The sequence below is a fragment of the Mus caroli genome, chromosome 2, assembly GCF_900094665.2.
Source record: "Mus caroli chromosome 2, CAROLI_EIJ_v1.1, whole genome shotgun sequence".
Classification (NCBI taxonomy): Eukaryota; Metazoa; Chordata; class Mammalia; order Rodentia; family Muridae; genus Mus; species Mus caroli.
The window spans coordinates 19,090,186-19,111,724 of NC_034571.1; the positions used below are offsets into that span (position 1 = coordinate 19,090,186).

At 37.5% G+C, this 21,539-nt stretch overlaps 2 protein-coding genes across 11 annotated transcripts in view; one reads left to right on the forward strand and one right to left on the reverse strand.

Annotated features, from left to right (window-relative positions):
- Window positions 1-11,213, forward strand: part of Acbd5 (acyl-CoA binding domain containing 5) — a 49,162-nt gene extending 37,949 nt beyond the window's left edge. For 4 of the 9 annotated variants that reach the window (XM_021149358.2, XM_021149366.2, XM_021149350.2 and 1 more), the window contains exons 11-13: window positions 4,052-4,093; window positions 4,456-4,565; window positions 8,925-10,935. In XM_021149358.2, coding sequence (XP_021005017.1) covers window positions 4,052-4,093; window positions 4,456-4,565; window positions 8,925-8,937 — 165 coding nt within the window. In that variant the 3' untranslated portion in view covers window positions 8,938-10,935. Of the gene's footprint in view, window positions 1-4,051; window positions 4,094-4,455; window positions 4,566-8,924 lie in introns of all 9 variants that reach the window. The other 5 variants (XM_029471612.1, XM_029471624.1, XM_029471614.1 and 2 more) reach the window with 4 other exon arrangements.
- Window positions 11,214-13,769: 2,556 nt separating this feature from the next.
- Window positions 13,770-21,539, reverse strand: part of Mastl (microtubule associated serine/threonine kinase like) — a 23,730-nt gene continuing 15,960 nt past the window's right edge. Inside the window, exons 7-9 of one of the 2 annotated variants that reach the window (XM_021155488.2) lie at window positions 16,727-16,840; window positions 16,280-16,381; window positions 13,770-14,519 (exon numbers count right to left, since the gene is read on the reverse strand). In XM_021155488.2, the coding sequence (XP_021011147.1) occupies window positions 14,362-14,519; window positions 16,280-16,381; window positions 16,727-16,840 (374 nt within the window). In that variant the 3' untranslated portion in view covers window positions 13,770-14,361. The remainder of the gene's footprint in view (window positions 14,520-16,279; window positions 16,382-16,726; window positions 16,841-21,539) is intronic. The other variant, XM_021155489.1, reaches the window with a different exon arrangement.

Here is a 21,539-nt window from a genome sequence, read left to right on the forward strand (position 1 = left end):
TTGATTTCAGCCCTGAGTTTGATTATTTCCTGCTGTCTACTCCTCTTGAGTGAATTTGCTTCCTTCAGTCCTAGAGCAGATTCTAGGCTTGCTGTCAGGCTGCTAATGTATGCTCTCTCTAGTTTCTTTTTGGAGGCACTCAGAGCTATGAGTTTTCTTTTTAGGAATGCTTTCATTGTGTCCCATAAATTTGGGTATGTTGTGACCAAGGTATCATTGAGGAGAATGTTGTTCAATTTCCACGTGAATGTTGGCTTTGTATTATTTATGCTGTTATTGAAGATCAGCCTTAGTCTGTGGTTATCTGATAGGATGCATGGGGTAATTCCAATATTTTTGTATCTGTTGAGGCCTGTTTTGTGACCAATTATATGGTCATTTTGGAGAAGGTGCCATGAGGTGCTGAGAAGGAGGTATATCCTTTTGTTTTAGGATAAAATGTTCTGTAGATATCTGTTAAATCCATTCGTTTCATAACTTGTTAGTTTCACTGTGTCTCTGTTTAATTTCTGTTTCCAGGATCTGTCCATTGATGTGAATTAGGGGTTGAAGTCTCCCACTATTATTGTGTGAGGTGCAATGTGTGCTTTGAGCTTTATTAAAGTTTCTTAATGAATGTGTCTGCCCTTCCATTTGGAGCATATATATTCAGAATTGAGAGTTCATCTTGGAAGATGTTACCTTTGATAAGTATGAAGTTTCCCTCGTCTTTTTTTTGATAACTTTAGGTTGGAAGTCGATTTTATTTGATATTAGAATGGCTACTCCAGCTTGTTTCTTTAGACCATTTGCTCGAAAAATTGTTTTCCAGCCTTTCATTTTGAGGTAGTGTCTGTCTTTTTCCCTGAGATGGGTTTCCTGTAAGCAACAAAATGTTGGGTCCTGTTTGTGTAGCCAGTCTGTTAGGCTATGTCTTTTTATTGGGGAATTGAGTCCATTGATATTAAGAGATATTAAGGAAAAGTAATTGTTGATTCCTATTATTTCTGTTGTTAGAGTTGGCATTCTGTTCTTGTGGCTGTTTTTAAGGTTTATTGAAGGATTACTTTCTTGCTTTTTCTAGGGCCTAGTTTCCGTCCTTGTATTGTGTTTTTCCGTTATTATTCTTTGAAGGGCTGGATTCGTGGAAAGATATTGTGGGAATTTGGTTTTGTCATGGAATACTTTGATTTCTCCATCTATGGTGATTGAGAGTTGTGCTGGGTATAGTAGCCTGGGCTGGNATTTGTGTTCTTTTAGTTTCTCTGGCCTTCATAGTGAGAAGTCTGGTGTAATTATGATAGGCCTGCCTTTTTATGTTACTTGACCCTTTTCCCTTACTGCTTTTAATATTCTGNCTTTATTTAGTGCATTTGTTGTTTTGATTATTATGTGTCAGGAGGAATTTCTTTTCTGGTCCAGTCTATTTGAAGTTCTGTAGGTTTCTTGTATGTTCATGGGTATCTCTTACTTTAGGTATGGGAAGTTTTCTTCTATAATTTTGTTGAAGATATTTGCTGGCCCTTTAAGTTGAAAATCTTCATTTTCATCTACTCCTATTATCCATTGGTTTGGTCTTCTCATTGTGTCCTGGATTTCCTGGATGTTTTGACTTAGGATCTTTTTGCATTTTGCATTTTCTTTGATTGCTATGTCTATGTTTTCTCTTCTCTCTTCCATCTCTTGTTTTCTGTTGCTGATGCTCACATCTATGGTTCCTGATTTCTTTCCTAGGGTTTCTATCTCCAGAGTTGTCTCCTTTTGGGTTTTCTTTGTTTCTACTTCCATTTTTAGATCCTGGATGGTTCTTTTCAATTCCATCACCTGTTTGGTAGTGTTTTCCTGTAACTCTCTAAGGGATTTTTGTGTTTCCTCGTTAAAGGTTTCTAGCTGTTCACCTGTGTTTTCCTGTATTTCCTTCTTAAAGTCCCCTATCATCATCATGAGAAGTTACTATAGATCCATGTCTTGTGTGATGGTGTATCCATGACTTGCTATGGTGGGAAAGTTTGGTTCTGATGATGCCAAGTAATCTTGGTTTCTGTTGCCTCTGTTCTTACACTTGCCTCCTGCCATCTGATTATCTCAAGTGCTTGTTGCCCTCAATATATCTGATTGGAGTCTGGCCTTCCTATAATCCCAGTTGAATCAGAACTCCTCAGAGTCCAGTTTTCTCTGTGATCCTTTGATTGTAGGCTCCTGTGAACCTGAGATTCTGGGTGTGCCAGAGTTCTTGGCAGTCAAGCTCCTCTAAGACCCTGAAATACTGGTGTGATCCAGCTCCTGTTATCCTAGGATCTTGTTGTCCTAAGATCCTGGATGTGTTATAGTTCCTGGAAGTGGTGTCAACTTTGAGGACTGTTGAGGTGTCTGGTCAGTGATTCTAAGATTGTGTGGAGAGTCCTCTAGGGACTGTGGGGGTGTCTGCTGACTCTGCGCCCAAGTGACCTGGTGCTGGTGCCGACCAGAAGCGGAATAATGTTTTTATTTATTTATTTTTTTTAAAAAAGATTTATTTATTTATTATATGTAAGTACACTGTAGCTGTCTTCAGACACTCCAGAAGAGGGCGCCAGATCTCGTTATGGATGGTTGTGAGCCACCATGTGGTTGCTGGGATTTGAACTCTGGACCTTCGGAAGAGCAGTCGGGTGCTCTTACCCACTGAGCCATCTCACCAGCCGGGAATAATGTTTTTAATACATAAACTAAGAGAACTTGTCTTTGAAATGAGAGCTAAATTGAAATCTCAATTTCCTAAATTAGTTGAAATTTTTTGCTTAATTTAGATTATATCTCGTAGTGATATGGAATATAGTTTGTTTCTCACAAGTACATATTGTGGGTTCTCAGAGACAGCATGAGAATTGCTTATGGTCATTTGATTAATATTAAGGCCGCTGCAGCACGATGGAGGCGCACACCTTTAATCCCAGTACTTGAGAGGCAGAGGCAGGTGGATTTCTGAGTTCAAGGCCAGTCTGGTCTACAGAGTGAGTTCCAGGTCAGCTGGGACTGCACAGAGAAACCATGTCTCGGAAAACAAAACAAAACAAAACAACAACAAAAACACTTAAGGCTGCAATTTTCAAACATGCTTACAAATTGATGGTATGTATGGAATGCAGATTAAGCAAAGTTAAAGAGTTGATAAGGCTAAAAGAAGAATTCAGATAAAAATAGTATAAATATATGGAATTATATATACATATAAAAATGAAAATGTGTAAAGATTAAATAAATAATTTCAAAAGGAACTTAGAAATAGTGTCTCATATACCCCTGATGCGCTCAGTGTAGTCAAGGATGGCTTTAACCATTGGATCCTCCAGTCTTTATCTCTGAGCTCAGGCTTACAGGTGAACTAGCTCTTGGTTTATGTGCTTCTGGGAATTAAATACAAGTGGTTTGTACAGTTTTAAGAAAGAACTTTACCAATTGAACTATATCTTGAATATCGATTTGAAGTTTTATTTTTATAATTTCATATAATTTTAAGTATATAAACAATATAAGTTATTTGCATACCTCACAGGTTTAGGGACCACACTGGCCCTACAACTCCCAATGTAACTGGGCATGAACTTCTGATTCTCTTTGCCTCCTCCTCCTCAACACTGAGATTACAGACATGACCCAGCCTGTCTTACATCCATCCCCTACCCCCAACACATGTGGTCAGTGTAATAAAGCTTTAGTGTAAGCAAAATTCAGCAGAAAATGAGAGAACAAGAAAACAAATCTTTCATATTTAAAAAAAATTGGAACTAGAAAAATGTTATATGGAGCTATTGCTGTAGCTTAGCTGGTAGAATGCTTGCTTGCCTAGCATGCATGAGACCTTGGGGTTTGATTACCAGTACTGCATTAAATCAGGTGTGTGTGTGTGTGTGTGTGGTGTGGAATAGCACAGGGAGGCAGGGAGGGTTAGAAGTTCACATTGAGTTATATTGGGAGTTGTAGGGCCAGCCTGGGTTAGAGACCCTTTCTTAAAATAGTCACAAATAAAAAAATCCAGCATTACATATTTTTTCATTCTGTCAAAGCTTTTTCTTTTTGTTTGTATTTCAAGGCAAAATTATCTTTGCAGACAAGTAATCAGCCCTCCTCACAGGTAAGAGTTGTAAATAAATTATAAGACATTTATTTTTTATGAGACACTTGAGTCATTAAATATGAAATCTTCCCATTAGAGCGTTGAAGCTAGAAATATATTTGGAGTTGTGGCTCTTTGGCTTGTGCCCATTTTTTCCCTTGAGAGTGTTTTAATTTATTCTGTAATATACTTATTTCCCATAGTAAAAACATTGGATGTTTACTTAAGTCTTAGAAGTCTACTTACCGAGCAAAGAATAATCTATCAGAGGAGAGATTTTTTTACTAGTTTTATTTGTTTGAATTATATATTAAGAATGTCTTTAGGTTTTTCCATGTGGTATTTAAGAGATGAATGACAAACTTATTTTATTTTCTCAGAGACCAGCCTGGTGGCCCTTTGAGATGTCCCCTGGTGCATTAGCTTTTGCTATTATATGGCCTTTTATTGCTCAGTGGTTGGCACATTTGTATCATCAAAGAAGGAGAAGGTAATACTCTAGTTTTCTACTTGAAATAGTGTATGCAGTCTTATAACTTATAGTAGACATAATTTGCAGTGGTAATTAAAGAGATAGGTCCATTTTATAGATGCATTGTCATTGTGAATATCTGCTGATCCTGACACCAAAACTACCTTGGAAAAGATATCTGTGTATTTCTAGGTACTTGTAAAAGATAAGACATTTTTTCACTCAAGTATGTGATGGATTTGTAGCACCTTTAATTTATGTAACATGACAATGTCTTATATGCTTTTTAAATTTTAAGACTAATGAAAATATGCTTTTAAAGGCTGTTTATTTAGAAATAGCTTTAATAGAATTTCAAAAGCAGCAGTCATTGTCTTGGTAGCACTTGTACCTTTATAATTTCTCCATATGTGTGCTCTTTGAAGATACAGACATTAACTTAAATCACTTCTACAATACGTGTATTTTACGTGAGTTTCATCCCCCCTTTTTTCCTTTTTTTTTGTTTGTTTTTAGGTTTTTTGTTGTTGTTGTTTTGTTTTCTGAGACAGGGTTTCTCTGAATAACAGCCCTGGTTGTCTTGGAATGCATTTTATAGACCAGCCTCAAATTCACAGAGATCCACCTGCTTCTGTTGCCTCAGTTCTGGGAGTAAAGGCATGGACCACTATACCCTGCTCAAACCCACTTTTTATTTTTAATTTTTAATTTTATTTGGAGTATATTAGGTGCAGAACCCCAGGGACTCATATAGACAAACAGTCTACCATTGAGATGTACCTTCTAGCCTTCCCCAAACTTCTTTTCATGCTTCTTTTGTAGAAAGCCAGCAGTTAGGGTTATGGAGATAGCTCAGTTGCGCAGCAAGCATCAGTTCAATTTTCAGTAACATAGAACAGAGCTGGGCATGGCTGCACATTTGTAATATCAATGGTAAGGAGGCTGATACAGGCCCACCAGGGGCCAGCCAGCCTGGCCTACTTGAGTTTCACCGCCCCCCTTTAAAATAATGGTCCGCAATCCTCCTAATGCCGTGACCTTTTAATACAGTTCTCCCCAACCATAACATTATTTTTGTTGCTACGTCATAACTGTACTTTTACTGCTGTCATAAATCTTAATATAAATATCTGTATTTTCTGATGGACTTAAGGCAACTCCTGTGAAAGGGTTAGTCGAGCCTAAAATTGTTGCGACCCACAGGTTGAGAAACTCTGTTCTAAACCATGGATAGTCACTAAGGCAGCAATTCTCAATCTGCCACAGCATTAGGAAGGTCGAGAGAACGAGTACTCTAAAAATGACACCTGATGTGCACCTACACACACATGAACACATACACACATGCAACTCCCCTCCAAACACATGCACATACATATACAGAAAATATAGAAAATGAAACTAGTTGAGAAGTTTGACACAGAACAATAATAATTTTTATTTAACAATGAAGCAGCTTATCACATCCTGAGGGGTTAAGAAACAAGTGACATATCCAGACATGATAATCCATGCCTGTAATCTCAGCACTTGTGGGGTGGGCACAGGAGGAGCAGGAGTGCCAGGCTAGCCAGCTACATAAGGAAGAAAAATTGTTTTAGTAGTTAATAGAAAATTGGGCTTTTTTGTTTACTCTTTGTGTTCTTTATTTTTTGAGCTTGAGTTTCAGTCTTAGCCTAGGCTTGAGCACAGGCTAGCTATGAATTTGTAGTAGCCTTAGCCTCCCAAGTGCTAGGATGATAGGCCTGTACCACCAGACTCCTTTGAAAACTGGAGTAGTTCAGTAATTCATTTGCTTTAGTATATCACTGCTAGCACCAGTCTAGTAACGGAGGCTTACCGTTTCTTCTAAGTGTTCCTTTAGTTGTTCAGAGATAGAGAAACAATACTAAAGCTTTCTGCCTTACTGAGTTTTTCATGTTAAGCTGTCCTTCCAATGCAGATTGTTCAGTACAGTGTGTTTTAGTGAGGTATGTTTAAATACAGTTTGTGTACGTATGTGGCAGATGATCCTAGGAGGGAGGCAGGGCTAAGTTTGATAAGGAAATGAGTTGTAAGCCTGAGGGGATTTATGTACCTTAACCTGGCTTTTTTTTCCTAATTTTTATTTTATTGAAAATAGATTAATTTTTCATACATTATATCCTGATTATAGTTTCTCCTCCTTCTAATCCTCCCATTTCCTCTCAACCTCCCCTCCCTATGGATCCACTCCCTTTCTGCCTCTCATTAGAAAAGAACAGGTTTCTAAGAGATAATACCCAAATAGGACAAAATAAAATAAAATAAGTGAAACAACAACAAAAAAATGATCATATTGAAGTTGACATGGCAACTCAACAGGAGGAAGAGTCCCTAAAGCAGACACAAGAGTCAGTGACCCACTCATTGTCATTCAGGAGTCCCATAAAAAAGCTAAGTGAAAGCACCAGAGGACCTGGTGCAGGCCCATGCAGACCCTGTGCTTGCTGCTTCAGTCTGAGCTCACTTTGCTTAGTTGATTCATAGGGCTTTTTTCTTCTGGTGATCCCTGTCCCTTGTAGCTCTTACGGTTTTTCTGCCTTCTGCTCTTCTTCCACAGCATTCCTTGAGGTCTGAGAGAGGAGGGGTTGATGGAGACCTCCAATATAGAGTCTCTGAATTATGACTGGCTGTGGGTCTTTGCATCTGTTCCAATCTGCTGCCAGTGGGAAGCCTCTCTGATGATGACTAGATAAGGCACTGAGCTATTAGTGTAGCAGAATCATTGGGAATCGTTATATTGATTTTTTTCCTCTGTAGACGAGTTGTAGTGTGTGGTTTTACCCTAGGCTTCTGAGCTAACTAGTCTCTTGTTCTTGGTTACCCAATCAGAGTCAGGTGTGCATTCTTTAAGGAGTAGGCCTTAGATCAAATTGGACATTGGTTACCTATTCCCCAATATTCTGTCTTGCCATTGCTCTAGATCCCTAGCCCCAAATAGGGAACAGATCTAAACAGAGAATTTCTCAAGAGGAATCTCAAATGAACGAGGAACAAATAAATGTTCAACATCCTTAGCCATCACAGAATTGCAAATCAAAACTACTTTGAGATTCTATTTTACACTTGACAAGATAGCTAAGATCAGGGATGTAAGTGGCAGCTCATGTTGGCAAGAATATGGAGCAAGAAGAATACTCCTTCATTGTTGGTGGGAGTGCAAATTTGTACTCATTTGTAGACACTTAGTGCTATGAACTTGCCTCTTAGAACCACTTGCACTGTATCTTGTAAGTTTGGTATGTTGTGCCTTTATTTTTGTTGAATTCTATAAAGTAAAATTCTTTTTTTCTGTCTTGCCCCCCCCCCGCCCTTTTTTAATTGAATAGAAAGTTGTTCAGTTTCAATGAGCGTGTAAGCTTTCTGTTGTTGATATCCAGATTTAATCTGATAGGAAACATGGAGTTATTTCAATTAATTTTTTTGTATCTGTTGAGACTTGTTTTATGTCTGAGTATGTGGATAGTTTTGGAGGGAGTTCTGTGAGGTGTTGAGAAGGTATAGTCTTTTGTGTTTGGTTGAAATGATCTGTAAATATCTGTTAGGTCCATTTGGTTTATAACATGTTAGCTCCAGTATTTCTGTTAGTTTAGTAGTTCTGTTAAGTATGTATGACCTGCTGACCACTGATGAAAGTTGGCTATTGAAGTCTCCCAATATAAGTGTGTGTGTCAATATGTGATTTTAAACTATAGTGGTTTTCTTTTGTTATTTTCTGTTTGTTTTTACAAATGTGAATGCCCTTGTATTTGGGGCATAGATATTAAGAATTGAAATGTCATCTTGGATTTTTCTTTTGATGAGTATTTAGTGTCCTCACCCATCTTTTCTGATTAGTTTTAGTTTGAAGTCTATTTTAGTAGATATTAAAGTGGCTACCCCACTTGCTTCTTTGGTTTGTTTGCTTTGAACATCTTTTTCCACCCCTTTACTCAGAAGTAATGGCTATCATTGATGTTAAGGTGTGTTTGATCCTGTTTCTGCATTCATTTGTTAGTCTGTGTCTCTTTTCATTTGAGACCATTAATATTGAGAGATATCAATGATTAATGATTGTTGATACTTCTTATTTTGTTGTTGTTGGTTGTTTATGTTGTTGGTGTGTTTCCCTTCTTTTGATTTTGCTAGTATGCAATTATTTATGAATAAATACAATTGATCATCTGACTACCTGCAATTACATCCCCCCCCCCAAAGTTAAGTCACATGAAGTAACCTTAAATGATTTGTAGTTTTACAGTGTTATTATAAATTTGAATGCTGTGTTTTGTCCATGAAATTCTTTGGTATGAATGTGCTTCATATTCAGGTTACATTTATACTTACAGGAAATTGGTTTTTACTTTCTTTTTAAAGAAAACTAAATTGAAGAAATGGCTTTTTACTCAAGAAGAACTGCTGGGCCTGGATGACCTAAGAGATGGACTGGAAATGAAGTGGAATTCAGAAGAAAATCTCAGTTTTGATGATTCCGTTTCTTTTTTGTCCAGTAGTTTGGTTTATATGCATAAATATTCTTTGCACTACACAAATGGTAACATTTTAAAGACTAATATTGCTGATACTTGAAAAATCAATGTCAACTAGATTATAAGTAGCATCCATAGACTTACTCTTTTTGAGCTTGAAGGACTAAATTATTAATTATTGTTCAGTAATGATCACCTAATTTTTTCCCATAAGAATTATAAGCTGCATTTCTAAGGCATAGCTCCAATTATGAGATAAAATTTATACTTTTTACTTTTCTAAATTAAACACAAGAAAGAATGCAAAAACAAAAGTGATTTTTTAAATGAGGTTAAAACGATTTTGTATCAGTCACTGAACTGTCAGCTTCATAGCAGAAAACTGACGGAAGAATCCTCTACATGCGTTGTGGTCTGCACAGAAGACTGGGCTTTATTTAGTGGCTTGATTTCCCTGGCTTGCTCAGGGGAGCTCAGAAAATCATCGTCCTGGTACTGTGCTTACTGTTTACAAATGATTCACTGAACAGACTTAACTTGATGATGGAAATGAAGAATAGGCCTAATGTAGGTGTAAACGTGTATTCCAACTCTAGACATGGCTAATCAGATTTTAATTTAATCATACACATATAATCCTTTGTAACCACTTTTCTTTTAAGTGAGGATATCTACTGTCTGCGTCATAGGGTGCTTTGCAATAAAATGAAAACTTATTTATACTGTTTTTACTAAGGTAACAAAAGCATGAAAATCCTTTTTTCTGCAAGTGTAAACAACAGTCTGGATTCTTAACTTCTTAGTGCCTCAGTTTTCCTTTGGGGTATACTTCACAAGGTATCAGAAGTACTTTCAGTCTACAGGTCTCCATGTCCACATAACTAAGGAATGCCTAACTGATGGAAACTTAAGTTCCTTCTAGCCATTAAAACAGAAAGAAGATTAATTTAGATCCTGGAACACTGTGTTTGAAAAATAATCTTGTGTACTTTCTCAAACCTGTGCTCAGTAATATACTTTATGCTTTGAAGATTTAATTTAAAAACTTTATAGCAAATCCTTTTTTGCTTTTCCTTTTGAGACAGAGTTTTGGTAGCTCCTACCAGCTTCCAATTCTCTATGTAGCTGAAGATGACCTTGAATACCTGATGTTCCCGTCTCTACTTCTTTTCAGCTTCTGGGACCACAGGCATGTACCACCATGGCCAGCTTTAGAGAGTAAAACATTTTAATTTGTTCTTGATTTGTATGATGTTAGCATTACGTGTTGAATATTTTGAGTAAGAAGAAAAGAATCCATCTTCAGAATATAGGGTTGTTCTTTGGGAAAAAGAGTATAAGAACATAATTTCTTTGTCCTAGATTTTACAAATTTTTCAAAACTGTAACTTTATTTTAAACTTGTGTATCACAATTTGGTTGATATGCCTAAAATGATCTACTGGCTTTTGTTTATGATTAAAAAACCTCAAATCTATCTTCTACTTTTTAAAAGGAAGAAAAAAAAAGCAAATAACTGAATTATAGAAAACTTTAGACCTGTGACTTTTTTGTTTTAAATTACAAAAGAGGTTGGTATGATAAAGTGATGGCTTTTTTTCTTATATAAATAGAATGCAAATCAAAGATATAACCAGTGTGATTCATTGCAAGTAGTCAAGTGTAACTAACTCCTAAGGGCAACCATTTGTATCTTATATATCAGAATTACTTTATAGTTTGAAAGCACTTTGCACACATTTCCTGTATATAAAGGATGTAATTACAGGACATAGTGGTAATGCATTAAAACATGAACCTCATTTTAGAAATCGACAGCTATCGTATTTTTTTAATGATCAGCTTTTCTGTTTATTGTAAAACTAAGTTAAAAAATAAAAGGTTAATGAGAAATGAAATGTTAACTGTATTGATTGTGTACAAAGCTAAAGCAAGAACAAACAGTGGTTCATATACAGTAATCTTAAATGGCAGGCAGGAGATACAACTGTCCCAAATCCCAAGCATGTGATTCCAGAGGTTCAATTCCGGGTAACATGCAAAAAGATAAGTTCATGAGACTAAATAAAGGCATATTATTATATATAACTTAGAACAAACAATAAAAAACCAAGAGATAGGGTTTTACTATGTAGCTTAGACTAGCTTTAGACTTGAAGCAATCCTCTTGCCTCAGCCTATGAAGGACAAAAGAGAATCATTTTAAGTTTCAACAGATGTGAAGCTGAGAATGTAAAAGGTATAGAATAAAGTGCTGTCTCTTGGCTCATACTAGAGCTGTCTTCAGTGAAGGAGAATTTATACCTACCTATATACAAAAGGATAGAGATGATTTCCTAGTGTTTGCTATTTCAAATCGCCTTTAGCCCAAACAATGTTTATGTGAAAGAGGCGTGGTGAGGGTGGCATTCTTATTTCTTTAGACGAGTTGATTTCTGTGGGGAAATCTCATTGTTCAGGGTTTCTCTGTGTGGCCCTGGCTGTCCTGGAACTCACTTTGTAGACCAGGCTGGCCTCGAACTCAGAAATCCGCCTGCCTCTGCCTCCCGAGTGCTGGGATTAAAGGCGTGCACCACCATGCCCCGCCCACAGAAACTTTTAAGACAAGAAATAAGTCCTATGCAGTAATGTTTTAAGTTTTAATGTTTTTGTGTATGTCCATGCCACAGCACATGTATAGATATCAAAAAACAACTTGCAGCCCTCTCCTCTCACTGTGTGGTTCCTGGAGCTTGAACTCAGGTGGCTGAGATTGTTAGCAGGCACCCTTTAGCCGCTGAACCACTTGCTGGCCCTAGTTCTTGTTTTACTACTAATTCATGCATATACCATTAAGCCACCTGAATTCGTAAATAATCTATATTAGTTATTTTTTCTATCGCTATGATTAAGACAACATGACCAAGGCAACTTATTAAATAATTAGGGGCTGTTGAGATGGCTTAGTGGTTAAGAGCACTGGTTATTTCTCCAGAGGACCTGGGTTCAATTCCCAGCATCCACAAGGCAGCTCACCATTGTCTCTAACTCCAGCTCCAGAAGTTCTGACATCTTCACAAGTATACACATCCAGGCAAAACACCAGTGCACATTAACAAACAAATATGCCAGGCAGGGATAGTGCACACTATTATTTGCAGCACTCCAGACTCAAAAGGCAGACAATCTGGTCTATAGGACAATCAGGGCTATACAAACAAACCCTGTCTTGAAAAACAAAGAGCGCACTAAGTTTAGAAACTTCAATGTTCACCTACAGTGACACATCTAATCCTTCCTAAACAGTTCCACCAACCAGGGACCAAGTATTCAAACCTGAGCTTGGCAGTGGGGGAGGGCACTGTCATTCAGTCACACAAAGAAACAACACTGTTGCAATGTAGGATAAATAATCTTGAAAGGAGAAATAATTTTTTTTTTTAAGTTACATTCTGTACAAATAAAAGAAAATGGAACATAAATGTGCAAACTGTTTATGATTCACTCTGTGGAAACAGGGAAAGTAGAAAAAAGCATTTTACAAAAAATATACATGGTGTCTTCCTTTTCTTCTGTATCCTTACACATAGCACATTGTTTCCCTGCTTATTCAGCCATCCATTTACAATACTTTCCTGACTATGTCAGTTTTATATTTATGTAGACCCAGGCAGGCCAGGACCTCTCAATAATCCACAGCAGAATTTAATTTTACTATAACCAATTGTCCAATGATTTAAGAAGCCATTAGGGGTTTACTTCTGCAGACTCATTTTTACCCCACAGCTGGGGTCCAGTGCTCTCATATCATAGGCCAGGAATCTTGAATCCCAGGTTTGTTTCTTTGTTTTTTTTTTTTTTTTTTTGTTTTGTTTTTGTTTTTTTGGTTTTTCCAGGTTTGTTTCTTATATGGTTCTGCTTATTCTAATTCTACAAAGTAACTAATATTTGTGTGTTAGTGGGGATTGAACACAAGGTTTTTTGCACACTAAGCAATTGCTACCTCCAGCCTCCAGCATCTTAGTGCTCACTTTTAACCTGCCCATGTTTCAGTTTGGCACTACAACCATTTAGCCATTATTTGATTCCAAAGGCTTTTTTCTTTCTAGTACTTGAAAACACTCTGAGAGGATGGTTGAGTTAATAGAATAGAATTATGCTGTTACCTGAAAGTGAGTCATAGTAAGTGAAGTTGTAAATATATTTTGAATATTTTTAGTAGGAAAGGTGACTGGAACAATAAGTAGTCGTTACTAAAATAAGTAAAGATTCAATACTCAGCACTGAGTATGCATCTTTGCAAATGACATTCTGTATAGCCTGTGACTAGGTGTTAATGAAACCACTATGGCCAGTATCACAAGGGCATTAGTAAAATCTTACCCATGACACATATAAATCTTAATTTTCCTCTTCTAGAGAAATATTGAAAGTCTCAACTAGTTTAAGATAAGACTTGTGAGCTGAGTTTTAGTACATATTCTTTGAAAGAATGATACTGAAACCACTAATTACAGTTACATTTTGTAAGTAAAAGAAATTATTACTATTTTCTCTCATGATGTTTGAAACGATATGACATAAAGTATAAATTTCTCTATTAAAAGTGAACAAGCTATTAAAACCACCCAATCTTTCCACTACCCATTTAAAGAAGCAGGAATTGTAGAGGGAAGCAACAAGAGCATTCAAGGCAGTGAGACTCTATCACTAGTAAGGTGAGCTAGAACCTCAGTTCTTTTGACTAGTCCACACCCTGCGGAGACATACTGCTTAGTAATATAGTCCTGGCTGGCCTTAGTCTTCAAGTTGCAGACATACTCCTGTGTTGCATCTGCTCCTGAAAACTGGGGACCCCCACCATCATGTCTGGCTCACATGGTTTTCAGACCTGTTTGTCTCATATGACAGCCCCAAGAACAGCTTTGCATGGAACCATGTGCAAATAAATTCAATTTAAATGAACTAGTCCTTTTTTGTTTGATATTAACCCCCAAGTGAACAGCATTAAAATCAGCAGATAAAGATAAGCTTATGGCTCACTCCCTCTATTTAGAGTGGTAGTGTTTTAGTTTATTGATACTTTGCTCTTCATAAAGTGCAGTGAATAAATAATATGAAAAAGCTATTATGGTTTATATAAGGTTCTAAGGTAAAGATTAATTACTGATTATATTGCTTATAGTATTTTAATTCTGTAAAAACTGTTGTACTTAGTAATTAAAAGCTGTTCAGTCTGGGTAAAATAATGACTTTTATCCCATTTAGACCATCTAGTATGAAGTAGCATATTATTGTAAAACTTAATTCTATATCACAAGTTAGGTAAAAATGACACGCATGTGCTACAGACTAAACCCAGATATGGTCAGATGTTGAGCATTATTTCTGGCTTCAAAATAGGATGTGTCTGTTTCGTCGTCTGGTTGGGGTACGAAAGGCATAGTCTGATGCTGCACATTTTCCCAGTCCACTTCACTGAAGAGAGGATGCTGTTTTAGTTCTTAAGAGGGAAATATATAAAAAACAACCAAAATCAGAAAATGATACCATTACTTAAGCTCTGCTCCCAGGAATTAAAAAGAGAGTATCTTATATGTATCCTACTTTAATATGCCACTCAATGACATTTGTTTAATGTGTGTCTCCCTAGTAAGCTATATACTTTATTTATAGCATCATTTTGCACATTGCCTGGTGTATTATATTTAAGTGAGCGGGTGGATGGATGTTGTACAAGTGCATCTTTCTTGATGCCAGCATCTTCTCACACAGTCCCTCACTTGAACATGGTTTGGCTTGCTTTTTCCCTGCTTCTGTAGCTCATGATTAATGCTCCAGGTCTCATTCACCTCCTCAACCACCTGTCAAGCCATGGCAATCTCTAAGCACCGTCTATTGCCCTACAACCTAGATATGACGTCTGTCTTTCACTCTGCCGTCTACATCTTTCTTCATGCACATTCTACATCTATTGATGATGAGTCATTGTATGGAGAACTTACTGTCCTTTTGCTTTGGTCTTTTTGTTTGTTGTACAGTGTGAAATAAGGGTTCACACTGTAGCCGGACAGTGGTGGTACACGCCTTTAATCCCAGGACTCGGAAGGCAGAGGCAGGTGGATTTCTGAGTTCGGGGCCAGCCTTGTCCACAGAGTGAGTTCCAGGACAGCCAGGGCTACACAGAGAAACCCTATCTTGAAAAAAACCAAAAAACCAACCCCCACCCCCCCAAATGAAACAAACAAACAAACAAAAAAAGGTTCCGCTCTGTAGCCTGTGTAGCTCAAGCTGAATGTTTGTACAATTTTCTTAGCCTCTCAAGTGCTGGCTTTCCAGGCATGGTCTTTGATGACAGCTCTTACACGGTCTCTCCAAGTCTCTGACTTACTTGATTCCACTGACTTCATCTTTAGAATTTAGTAGTTAGCATTATGTATCTAGGGTATTTCCATCACAGTACACCTCTGTTTATAAGATGTCAGACTCTTCGTTTTTTGTTTATTTTGACACAGAGTCTTTATGTAGTCCTTCCTGTTTTGGAATAGCCTCTCTGTAGACCTATTGAGGTTGGCTTCATGCTGCCTGTCATGCCCAGGTCCTCTTTATATTTTTACTACTTTTACCTACCAAAATGAAAACATGTTCACTGGCTGGACTAGACTGTGGTAGTTGCTAAAAATAAGCATTTCTTTTTTGGATCCTTCACCATTTCTTCTTTGCAGTGCTGGTGATTGAGTGCAAGGCCTGGCACATTCTGTGCAAGTGTCTACTGTGGGGCTACATCTCCTCTTCATGTTTTTTTGGACAGGCTTTTATTTTATTTTATTTACTTTGGAGCCTAGACTGGCTTTGAACTCACGGCAATTCTTCTGTGTGCTAGGATTATAGGCATGAGCCACCAAGTCTATCTTTCAGTCCTTTACCTTTAAAGGCAACAGTATAAATGCTAGTAAATAAAGAACTGACAAGTCAGTAAGAAAATCCAAGACTGTTTCTACTTTTAAGGACAATATTGGAAGATGACTAATGATTGTAGTGGGAATATTGATTTAGGAGATTTAAATTTCTTTAAAAGAAATGATATAATATTGTTTCTGGTGCCTTAGGGAGTTACAAAATTCAGTGTGTGAGTTGCAACTACACTGGGTTGAGTTTTAAATTAAAATACACATATATAAATGCATATCTATAGGAACTATCATTTTATCACTAAGCAGTCAAATTAGCAAGTGTAAAGTAGGTCACTGACAACACCCTTACCTCTCATTCCAGCTCTCTTTGAATCATCAATGGTTAAAAGCATGTCCATTGCACTTTGAGCATTCTCAGATAGCTTTTCTTCGCCTTCTGGCCATGGGATATCTACGAGTACAAACATGCAAGTCAAGTTGTTTGATGTTACCTAGAGATGCTGCACTTGGGTATGGTGTGTCTTATTTTCTGCAACTCTTGAAGAGATCAATGCCTTTCTGGCATATCTTACTTTCTTCTGAATGCCTTTCTTTCTCTTCCCCTCTGACCCCGTGGTTAACTCTATATTAAAATGCCTTTATTAAACAGATTTTAAGATCATTCTCAACTAATAGGGATAAATGACTTTCTTTCTCCTATGGATGCAATTAAAGGTCTTGTGTATGCTAAACAAGTCCTCTGCCATTGAGCTACATCCTCTGAATCTATCCTACTAGAAAACATAAAAAGAATCACCTCTTTTTAAAATATTCTGGAATACTTGTTGTGGTGTTTCATCATTGAATGGGGGAATCCCTGTCAGAAATTCGAACAGGCAAACTCCAAGAGCCCACCAGTCTACTGCAGGACCTGGAATGTAAAAGGAGTTAGGTTGAATTTGCAAGCATTTTATACAAGTAATTTATAACAGAAACATCAGTATATTGATGCTTGAGCCATCAAGGCCTTCTTGCTTTAGGGCTTTCTTCGGTTTCTATACAGTTACAAAAACTCAAATTACCTTCATTCAGCCAATAACCATCGCCTTAGCTTTCCAGAGGTTTAGATTAGCAATACTTTTCAAGGCCATTTTTTGATAGGTTAATAAATTCTGATAGTTTGAATATCTGAATTCTAAATCTTAAAGAGCAATGAAGGAGTATATTTCAGAAAATATTAAGTCAAGAAATGACAACAAAGAAAGACAATGGTGGGGGGGCTGGAGAGGAGGTTCAGTGGTTAAGAGCATTGACTGCTCTTCCGAAGGTTCCGAGTTCAAATCCCAACAATCACATGGTGACTCACAAACACCTGAAATGAGATTTGATGCCCTCTTCTGGTGTGTCTGAAGACAGCTACAGTGTACTTACATATAATAATGATGGCTCACAACCATCTGTACAGCTACAGTGTACTCATATACATAAAATAAAATATAAATAAACATAACACACACACACACACACATATATATATATTTTAAAGAAAGACAATGTTAGCATAAGCCTTTAATCTCAAGTGCAGCTCCTCTAGGTAACATTAAACAGCTTTTCTCGCATATTTGTACTTGTAGATCTTGAGTTTGAGGCCAGCTTGGTCTACAGAGTGAGCTCCAGGACAGTTAGGGCTACACAGTGACCCTGTCTTAAAAAAAAGAAAAAAATAAAAAAACCAAATACAACAACAACAACAAAATTATACTGTATTTCACTTGTTTTACCCAAAGTATGACAGTAATATTTATACTAACTGAAGGAAATTACCAAATGCCCTAAATAGTGTTTTACTATGTATTTTGTTGATTCAAAACCATTATTTTTTTAGCTCAAAAGGAGTGATAGCCATTCTGTAACCAATTTGAATGATCATGGTTCAGGAACATAGATTTAATTTACCTTGAATGATATGTTCCAGGGTTGAGGAGATGGTTCAGTGGTTAAGAGCACTGGCTGCTATTCTAGAGGACCTGAGTTCCATTCCTGCACCTCCTCTGGCCTCAGTAGGCACCAGGCATGCACATGGTGCACGGACATATGCAGGCAAAACACCATATACATAAAATGAAAATAAGTAAAATCTCAAAAAAGAAAAAGGAAGGCATGTTCCACTGTAGAAGTGGTTACATGGGACTGCTTTAACAAGGAAAGTCATTAGTCAGACACTGACCAGAGCCCACAGGTAGGTCATAGAATAAGCAGGAAAATTTCAGTTATAGTTTTCAGATACTATCTGCCAACATTCTTAAGCTTTTGGATTGGTGGGAGCTAGTGGTTTGCCAAAAATGAACATTTGTTTTTGCTCTTTGCTTTAAAACATTTTAAAGGTTTTGATGGTCGCAGGATGTTAGATCAGACACAGAGGTGGCAGTGAATGGCTTTCAAATGCACTAAAAATAGCCCAAGATAGTTTCTGACTCTGGTCTGGGATACTTAAACTCTCTATAATCCTAGTGTTCAATCATTTGGTCTTGTAGAATCTTTAACACAGACATGGACATTCTGGGGAGTTCATTCATAAGTACCCAAATGGCTAAATCACAATTTGTGCTGGCAGAGGTCAAATGTTTTTACGCCACAAGGCTAGGAAGGCTCAATCATACCATCTGAAAGACTGGGCCAAATAGACAAAAATGCAGCCTTTGGAGGGAGGAACATTTGGTAAAATCATTAAGAAGTATATCTAGGTATTAACAACCTAAGTCTGATTTTTCTCTGTATCATAGGAGTATTATAGTTAGTTTAAGTAATTAAGAAAATAGTCAAGCAAGATGATGCATGCCTGATTTGCATTGCAAGTTCTAGAAGAGCCAAGGCTACAGAGAACCTGTCTCGAGTCCCCCAAACCCCACTTCTCCCCCCTAAGATATTTTAAGACTGCTTGCCTTTCTAGGTTCAAGTTAGGACTTGACTCTAGAGGTAGAAGCACAAGGATTAGAAGTTCAGGGAGATCTTCTAGCTACATAATGAGTTCAAGGCCTGCCTGAGCTACAATGAAACCCTGTTTTCAAATAACTGTATGGCTTAAGGAAGCAAGAGTTGTAGCTGAGAGAACCAGTTTAATTGACCAAGCTGACAATATATTTCTCTGTGTGTCTACAGTTGTTTTAACTATATGCAGTTATATTTTATTTAGAGTATTTTTTAGTTTTCCTTTTTGCTAGTTTGATGACATAGCTATGACCTCATGTGGCTGACTAGTTCAGGCTTTAGGAATGATTAGCTTTAAGCTTCTAGGTTATTATAAATTTTGTCACTATACTTGTCCTAATATTTTGGTATTAATTCAGATCAGATGACAGTATCATTTAAAATTTTTTTTCAGAAAAAATGCCTTTTTCCTGTGTACCAAATATTATTGGTAACAGGAGCAGAAATAAGAGGTCAGATCCCTTGGAACTGGAGTTATAGATTGTTGTCAGCTGCCATGTGGGTGCTGGAAATTGAACCTGGGTCCTCTGAAAGAGTAGCCAGTACTCTTACCTGCTGATCTATCTCCCAGACTATTTAAGGATTTTTAAATAAGGTTTAAAGGTTGACTATGGTAAAATTAAAGAGCATATATAGTAAGTACATATATGTTTTTATCTTTTTTAAACCTGTTTATGGCACTTTACTCTTTGTCATCATCCTCTCTCTGTTTTGGAAAAATCTTTTACTAAAAATATTATTTTAGAAAAATCTGTACTTAATATTGAGATAAAGGTGACATACTGTATCGTAAGTAGGCTTTAATGCTGCTTGGATTCTCTCTCTCTCTCTCTTTTTTTTTTTTTTTTTTTGAGACAGGGTTTCTCTGTGTAGCCCGGCTGTCCTGGAACTCACTTTGTAGACCAGGCTGGCCTTGGACTCAGAAATCTGCCTGCCTCTGCCTCTGTGCTAGGATTAAAGGCGTGGGACACCACTGCCCGGCTTCAAAGGGGCTCTTAATGCGTTATTTTTTGAGCATTAAAGAATGTCCCATTTCCACAAGAGCTGGCCAAGATAATAACTGACACTGGAAGATGAATTTGTCTTAGCAAAGGAGGGGAAAATATTGTCAGACATCTTTCTTTTTTGTCCCTGTAATTGCAGTTTTGGAGGAAAAGGGAGGAGCTAGTAAATGATTCTTTTTTCCTGGAGGAACAGGGGAGAGACAGGAGTCTCTTGGGACCAGTGATGGCAGACTGGATCCCATTTACTTATGTATTTACAACTTCACCACCATTATAATATATCTGAAAATTGAAAGGAAAAAATTCTATGACTTTTTATCAGATTGTATCTGTCAGAAATGGACTTGTACCCAAATGGACATGAGCACACTGTTACAATAATTGAACAGATTCTAAATGCAATACTGTCTTTTTATGCAAAAACTGCCTTAGCTAATCTCATACATATTATTTAACAGCAATGAATTAATGTTGAGTGACAAATTTACTTTCCTAGTAGCAAAAATAATTGACCTCAACAATGAAAAAGTATGTTTAACACAGGATAAAGACTAGAAACTATGTAAAAGTTTTTCTACATATAGGCTAGTTCTTTAACTTTTAAAACTATTCTAACAGTACATTTTAAATTTGATTAACAAGAAGCAGTTTAGAAATTTGAGCACGGTGGTGGTTTGAATGACAATGGCTCATGGATTTGAATGGCAAGTCAGCAGGAAGCTGCACCACAGAAATGATGAGGAGGTATGGCCTTGTTGGAGAAGTGTGTCACTGAGGGTGGGCTCCCAGGTTTCCAAGGCCCATTCCAAGCTCAGTCTCCCTCCTCCCGCTGCATGGGGACCTGGATGCAGAACTCTTCCCTACCTTTTAGCACTGTCTCTGTCTGCCTGCCTGCCTGCTGCCGTGCTTCCCATCATAGTGGCTCTGGTCATGGTCTCTTCCCATCAATAGAACACTGATTTAAGACAAGCTTTTAATAAAAAGAAATGTTTTAATAATTTAATCATCCACTAAATGCAAGGCATTAGTTATTACTCTTTTGGGGGGGCTTATAAATATTTTTTCTTTATTTACATTTCAAATGTTATCCCCTTTCCTCATCTCCCTTCCACCTGTTCAGCAACCCATCCACTCCTGCTTCCCTGTCCTGGCATTCCCCTACAATGGGGCATTGAGCCTTCACAGGACCAAGGACCTCTCCTCCCATTGTTGTCTGACAAATTCATCTTCTGCAACATATGCGGCTGGAGCCACGGGTCCCTCCATGTGTACTCTCTGGTTGGTGGTTTAGTCCCTGGGAGCTCTGGGGGAGTGTGGTTTGTTGATACTGTTATTCTTCCTATGGGGTTGCAAACCCCTTCAGATCCTTCAATCTTTTCTCTAGCTCCTCCACTGGGGACCTTAGTTCAATGGTTGGCTCGCAGCCAACCATACCTCTTGTAACTGTGAGGCACTGACAGAGCCTCTCAGAAGACGGCTCTATCAGACTCCTGTCAGCAAGTATTTGTGGGCATCCACAATACTGTCTGGGTTTGGTGACTGTATATGGGATGGATCCCCAGGTGGGGCAGTCTCTGGTGGCCTTTCCTTCAGTCTCTGCTCCACACTTTGTCTCTCCTCCCATTAGTATTTTGGATC